The following is a 7265-nucleotide window of genomic DNA, read 5'->3' as shown; positions in this document are numbered from 1 at the left end:
AACAAGTCATGGTATTTACTTTGGTCACTCTTGATAGAATTTTATGATCAAACATAACATTAAATACTTTTTCTTCAACTATGACTTTTCAATGGATGTTTAAAATTGATTTTTCCACAATTGAAGATTCGTAACCTATTTTATCTTTTTTCATACGTTACATCTATTTACTTACTCTCAAAATTGAAAAAAGGCCACAAAGTTGAAAGCTCAGAATTAAATATTCCACAAGCTACATCTATTTAGAAACAAAGAACTTTCCATCAATTTCATTCTCATCTTTCACATCTCATATTTAATATAATGGGGCCGAGTGATGAGAATGTAGTTCTATATTCACAAAAAGAGGAGGGGGCAGACCAGTCTAAAACAACTTCATATTTTTGCAGTTTCTGATTCTCTCTACATCATTTTATTTCCCAATTTGACCTTAGCTATTTGAGACTAATATAGATAAATTTTTCCTCTGACATGTTCCCGGATTGAATGGTTCAACCAGCTGGGGCAACTGGTAAAGCATAAACTCTATGAAGCACGTCTAAAGCTGATCATATTGAAAACTCTCAATCTGAATTAATAATTAGGTGGCAAATTGCATTGGGGCTGTCATGTAGCTTTATACCGACTGTTTTGGCACATCTGGATCGAATATTATACTGCATAACGTGCTGAGGATGCTAAGAATTTTACAGTGACCGAACTTTGGTCACTCTAGACTTAGAATTTTATGATCGAACATAACGTTAAATACTTTTTCTCCAACTATGACTTTTCAATGGAGATTTAAAATTGATTTTTCCACAATTGAAGACTTATAACCTATTTTTCTTTTTTCACACGTTTACGTCTATTTACTTACTCTCAAAATTTAAAAAAAAAAGACTTGATTTAATTTTTCCACCATCTACATCTATTTAGTCACTCTCAACTTGAAAACAAAGAACTATTCCAGATATTTAGTATAGTGGGACCCAGTGATGTGAATGGAGCTCTATGTTCACTTCAAACATAATGGATCATTTGTCGTATGCTCAATCAAATAGCGGCATCACAATAAAATAAAATAAAAAGCGAATGTTGATTTTTAAGCGGGATCACTTCAAAAATAGTGTATGACCTGAGCGATGCATTCACTTAAAAGTCATCCAATGTTAATAATTATTTACTTGGTTGAGGTGCAATTAATGGTTGACCTGTGCTAAAACCATATTATCTAATTAATTGATAGTGATTTGCCAATAGCTCAACACCATGTCTTTCTTATCAACAGTTTAATTTGCTCCCACGATTTATATATATAACTCCCCATGCATCTATCGATCATCCATTTCATTTCTCCCTCTCCCACAGCGCGCCTAAACCCACGCACCTTTGCATTAATTATTCCATACTTAGGTTGCAACTAGCTATCTCCACAAACAATTAACTTAATATGGCTCAGTCGTCCTCCTTCTCATCCCTACCATCTCAGCTAATATCCGTGTCCCTCACTCTCATTTTTATTTTGTTGCTTGCACTCTTTCCAAAATTTAACTCTTCTGTCATGCCACAAGAAGCCATAGCTCTTCTTCGATGGAAATCCAGTCTTCCTAGTCAAACCAAAACTCTTCTCTCTTCCTGGAGACCACTAGTTGGTCATTCCACCAACTCTTCTTCTCACTACGACATATGCAATTGGGTTGGTATTACTTGCAATAGTCCAGCTGCTGGAAGAGTTAAGCAGATAACACTATCGAGTATGGGTTTGCAAGGTATGCTTCATAACTTCAACTTCTCATCCTTTCCCCACCTTGTCCGTTTTAATCTTTTCAACAATACACTTTCTGGTATCATTCCTTCCCACATTGGCACTCTCTCCAAACTCAAGTACCTTGATTTGTCTTTCAATCAGTTCTTCGGAAATATTCCATCAGAAATAGGAAAATTAAGGTATCTTACTAATTTATATTTAAACTCCAATAACCTTAATGGCTCCATCCCCGCATCTTTAGGTAATCTGAGCAGCCTAACCACTCTCTACCTTTATGAAAATCAACTTTCAGGTCCCATTCCTCAAGAGATAGGAAATTTGAAGCATCTCATTGATTTAGAATTGTCTACTAATAACCTTAGAGGTTCTATCCCTGCCTCGTTAGGTAATCTGAGCAATCTAACCACTCTCTACCTTCGTGAAAATCAACTTTCAGGTCCCATTCCACAAGAGATAGGAAATTTGAAGCATCTCACTAATTTATCATTGTCTACTAATAACCTCAGTGGCTCCATCCCCCCATCTTTAGGTAATCTGAGCAGCCTAACCACTCTCTACCTTTATGAAAATCAACTTTCAGGTCCCATTCCTCAAGAGATAGGAAATTTGAAGCATCTCATTGATTTAGAATTGTCTACTAATAACCTCAGTGGCTCCATCCCCGCATCTTTAGGTAATCTGAGCAATTTAACCTTTCTTTGCCTTTATGAAAATCAACTTTCAGGTCCCATTCCCCAAGAGATAGGAAATTTGAAGCATCTCATTGATTTAGAATTGTCTACTAATAACCTCAGTGGCTCCATCCCCCCATCTTTAGGTAATCTGAGCAATTTAACCTTTCTTTGCCTTTATGAAAATCAACTTTCAGGTCCCATTCCCCAAGAGATAGGAAATTTGAAGCATCTCATTGATTTAGCATTGTCTATTAATAACCTCAGTGGTTTTATCCCTGCCTCCTTAGGTAATCTAAGTAGCCTAACCACTCTCTCCCTTTTCAAAAATCAACTTTCAGGTCCCATTCCCCAAGAGATAGGAAATTTGAAGCATCTCATTGATTTAGCATTGTCTATTAATAACCTCAGTGGTTTTATCCCTGCCTCCTTAGGTAATCTAAGTAGCCTAACCACTCTCTCCCTTTTCAAAAATCAACTTTCAGGTCCCATTCCCCAAGAGATAGGAAATTTGAAGCATCTCATTGATTTAGCATTGTCTATTAATAACCTCAGTGGCTCCATCCCCGCATCTTTAGGTAATCTAAGTAGCCTAACCACTCTCTACCTTAATGAAAATCTACTTTCAGGTCCCATTCCTCAAGAGATAGGCAATTTGACAAAGTTGGAAGATTTACAATTATGTGACAACAATTTATTTGGTTATTTGCCACCAGAAATATGCATGAATGGATCACTTCAAAATTTTTCTGCATGTAACAATCATTTCATTGGCCCCATTCCAAAAAGCTTTAAAAACTGCACAAGATTGTTTAGAGTGCGACTTGAAAACAACCAACTAATTGGAAGCATGTCTGAAGATTTTGGTGTCTATCCAAATTTGAATTACATAGATTTGAGCCATAACAGGTTTCATGGTGATCTCTCAAAAAGTTGGGTTGAGTGTCAAAATTTAACAAGTTTAAAATTGTCGGGGAATATGATTGCTGGAAAAATACCACCTGAGTTTGGGAAGATACCTAAACTACAACAACTTGACCTTTCTTCAAATAATCTAGAGGGTGAGATTCCAAAGGAATTGGGAATGAGGACTGGTTTATTTGTATTGAAATTGAGTGACAACAAACTTTCTGGTCAATTGCCCTCAGAATTTGGAAGGTTGTCTAACCTAGAAACTCTGGACCTGTCAACAAACTATTTGAGTGGTCCAATACCGAAAGAAATAGGGGATTGTGTCAAATTGTTATACTTGAATCTGCGTGGAAACAAATTTGATGGAAGCATTCCCTTTGAAATTGGCAATTTGGTTTTCTTGCAACGTTTATTGGACCTCAGTGATAATAAACTCAGTAGGAAGATCCCCTACCAACTTGGGAAACTGCACAGCTTGGAAAGTTTAAATCTTTCTCACAATACTCTCTCTGGTTCCATTCCTTCCTCATTTAGTGATTTGATCAGTTTGGAATCCATTGATATATCATTCAATGAGTTGGAAGGTCCCCTGCCTAACAATAGAGCCTTTCAAGATGCTCCATTAGAAGCACTAAGGAATAACAAAGCATTGTGTGGCAATGCAAGTGGCCTACAACCATGTGCGAAATCTATAGAAAGGAAATCTGAAATGGGAAACAAAGTGTGGATCATTAGCATACTCTCTGTTTTAGGTATGATACTTCTTCTGTTGGCATTTCTTGGAATTATTTCTAGTTTTCATCATCAGAAGCAGAGAAATATTGGGGATCAAAACAAAGAAACTACAGACAGTGAGGATCTATTTCAGATATGGAATCATGATGGAAGAATGGTTTTCCGTGATATCATTGAGGCAATAGAAGACTTTGATGAAAAATATTGTATTGGTATCGGAGGATACGGAAGGGTGTTTAGAGCAGAGTTGCGAACTGGTCAGGTGGTAGCCATCAAGAAGCTTCATCAAGCTTTAAATGAAGATGAAGATAAAGATGAAGATGGAATGGTTGATCTAAAATCTTTCGAAAATGAGATTCAGGCATTAACAGAAATCCGACACCGCAATATTGTGAAACTCTACGGTTTCTGTTCACATGCTCGATATTCATTTTTGGTTTATGAATATTTAGAGAGAGGGTGCTTGGCGAAGATGTTAAGTAATTTGGAGAAAGCAGTGGAACTCGATTGGAGTAAGAGGTTGAATGTAATTAAAGGTATTGCTGGCGCTTTGTCTTACATGCACCATGATTGCATACCACCAATTGTGCATCGGGATTTATCAAGTAACAATATTTTGTTAAATCGGGAATATGAAGCACATATCTCTGATTTTGGCACCGCTAGACTTCTCAAGCCTGATTCATCCAACTGGACTTCACTTGCTGGGACTTATGGATATATGGCTCCAGGTAATTTTTTTTTTTTAATTCTATATTAGAAATAGTTTTTTCTTGTCTATTGGAATCGTGATTTGGCTATTGTATTGCATGTAGAGCTTGCTTATTCAAGTAAGGCGACTGAAAAATGTGATGTGTATAGCTTTGGGGTGCTAACACTAGAGGTGATAATGGGAAGGCATCCAACAGAACTTATTGCTTACATATTGGAATCATCACCATCATCTTCTTCTTCAAAAGCTATTTTATTGAAAGATATCTTGGATCAACGGCTCTCATTTCCCATGCTGCCTCAAGTTGCAGAGGAAGTGCTCTATGTTGTTAAGTTAGCATTGGCATGCTTAAATGTTAATCCACCATCTCGACCTACCATGCAACGTATATCTCATGAGCTTATGACCTGCAAGGCATCATCTGCAGATCGGTTTCAAGAAATTACATTAATTGGACCAACTGTTGATGAATTCTGAGATAGCATTGGCATGATTTGGTTGATAATTACATTACTGGTGCATGATGAGATGGCATATTTCTTTATCCTCTTCGTTCATCACCATCTTCATCAATTGGGTAGAGAGCATAGCATACCATACGATTGAAGGATATATTGGACAATTGTCTCTCTTTCCTGTTGTTTCAACCATGCTACATGTGTTTTTGTTTAGGGGGCCACCATTCCCAGGAATTTAACAAAATTTCTTCGTGAAGAGCTTTTGAGTTTGGTTGTTCCTTCATAGACTAAGACAAGTTGATTCTGTGTTTTGTTGTAATGCTTTTATTTTTGTTGGGCGGGTTTCAGTTGGTGAGAAAGAGCAAGCTTTGTAAGCTTTGGGTTTGAGGCAAGGCCGACTGAGTCGACCCTTGTGTTAGATGATTTTCCTTTTGATTATTGTTAATGAAGTCTGAAGGTGGCCACCTTCCAACTAGAGTAATGTTTGGGGTTTAAAAATAAGTGTTTCAAAAGCCATTGTCAAGGAACCATTTAGGCTATGTTTGGTTTGAAGGAAAATACAGGGAAAAGTTTTCTCTAGCTTTCTCTTCTTTTCCCTATATTTTCCTTCAAACCAAACACAGCCTTAAGTTAAAAGTTTATAAGCTACTAAGCTTATTCACTGAATATATTATTTTTTTCTCTAACATTCTGTCTCATGTGAAAGCCCTGGGCTCGAAGCATGAATAAAAGGAAGCCAACCCATACATTTTTCTGAAACTTAATTAATTATAATAAAGGCGAGTATTGAACAATTAATATTCCTATGACCCCTATTCCCATGAACCAAACAGGACCTGAATTTCCCATAAAGATGTTTTTTTTGGGGTAATCGGCCAATACTAAAGATTAGACTTGGGTTGAGGGCCCGCTACCAACACCCTACGAAGAAGGCTAAAAATGGTGCATTAGCGGCTTAGGGCCTACGGAGGAAGTACCCTGCCTCTTGATATGTTTCTGCTCGTTGCATTTTTATACTCCTTAATTTTTCTTTTGTATCAAAAGTTCTAATCAACCCCCTGTATAGCCGAAGCCAAAAAGGGGAAGAGGGTGTTGGGCCGAACCCGATCCATCTTCTGGGAGCTGTATCATCTCTCCCCACTGTCATTGTACTAGAAGTCTAGCTAGAACCTCCATATCACTACGTGATAACCCGGTTTAGTGATGCGATGTCCAAGGATGGCAGTGATGGCACCCAACTTTTTCTTAAGCCTTGACACTCAACATAACGTGACCATTCTTCCAGATGAGACCTCGTCTGATTTCATATTGAGGTCCTGGCTTCTTACCTTCCTTAATATTATTCTTCATCATTTTCTGCGGGAATGGGTCCTGGTCCTGGGTTCTTTCATCCTTCCGTCTCTCGATCCAGCAGGTGGGGATGGGCCTTGATATGGCATTTCATGATTCAACTCACTGTCTTGGCGTCTAGAGAGAGCGTCAGAAACATGGTTAGTGTACCTCGAACTCAAGGCCCAACAACTTCTGCTGTGAAGGAGTATGTAACTTCTGGTCCAACAAGTATGCAAGACTCCAGTGATCAGTTTTAATAATGAAATTGCTCCCTAACAAATAAGGCCTCCATTTTTGGGTTGCCAAGACTAAGGTCAACAGCCCCTTGTCGTAGGTTGAGAGGTTAAGGTTCTTCCCTTGAAAGGCCTTGCTGAAATAAGCTATGGGCCGGCCCATCTGTGAGAGAACTGCTCCTACACTGTGGTGCAGAAGTCCGACAGCAGCAGTCATGGCACTCTTCAACTGATCGAAAGCTCTATCTGCTTCTATGGTCCATTCCCAACTCAATCCAAATGGCATTACTAAGAATTCATACTGCCACTTCATGAGTTCTGAATGTCGTCTTATATTCATTTCCTTCTTCATCCTTATCTGATGGTAACTAGATCGAAAATCAAGCTTTGTACACCCATACCCCCTGAAGTTCATCAATCATCTCATCCACTATGGGAATCGGGTGTTACCTCAGTTTTGGA

The 7265-nt window shown here is 38.1% G+C and overlaps 1 protein-coding gene across 1 annotated transcript; it reads left to right on the top strand.

Moving 5' to 3' along the window:
* The first annotated feature begins 1350 nt into the window (after nt 1-1350).
* On the top strand, nt 1351-5736 carry LOC104612315 (uncharacterized). Its single transcript, XM_019200253.2, has 2 exons — nt 1351-4799; nt 4884-5736. Exons 1-2 carry the CDS (start codon nt 1433-1435, stop codon nt 5255-5257), a joined length of 3741 nt encoding a protein of 1246 aa, XP_019055798.2. The 5' UTR covers nt 1351-1432; the 3' UTR covers nt 5258-5736.
* The last annotated feature ends 1529 nt before the right edge of the window (nt 5737-7265 follow it).

Source organism: Nelumbo nucifera, chromosome 2 (genome assembly GCF_055504915.1).
Source record: "Nelumbo nucifera cultivar China Antique chromosome 2, China Antique-T2T, whole genome shotgun sequence".
NCBI lineage: Eukaryota > Viridiplantae > Streptophyta > Magnoliopsida > Proteales > Nelumbonaceae > Nelumbo > Nelumbo nucifera.
Note: the sequence above shows the minus strand (reverse complement) of the source record. Positions and strands in the feature narration are given on the sequence as shown.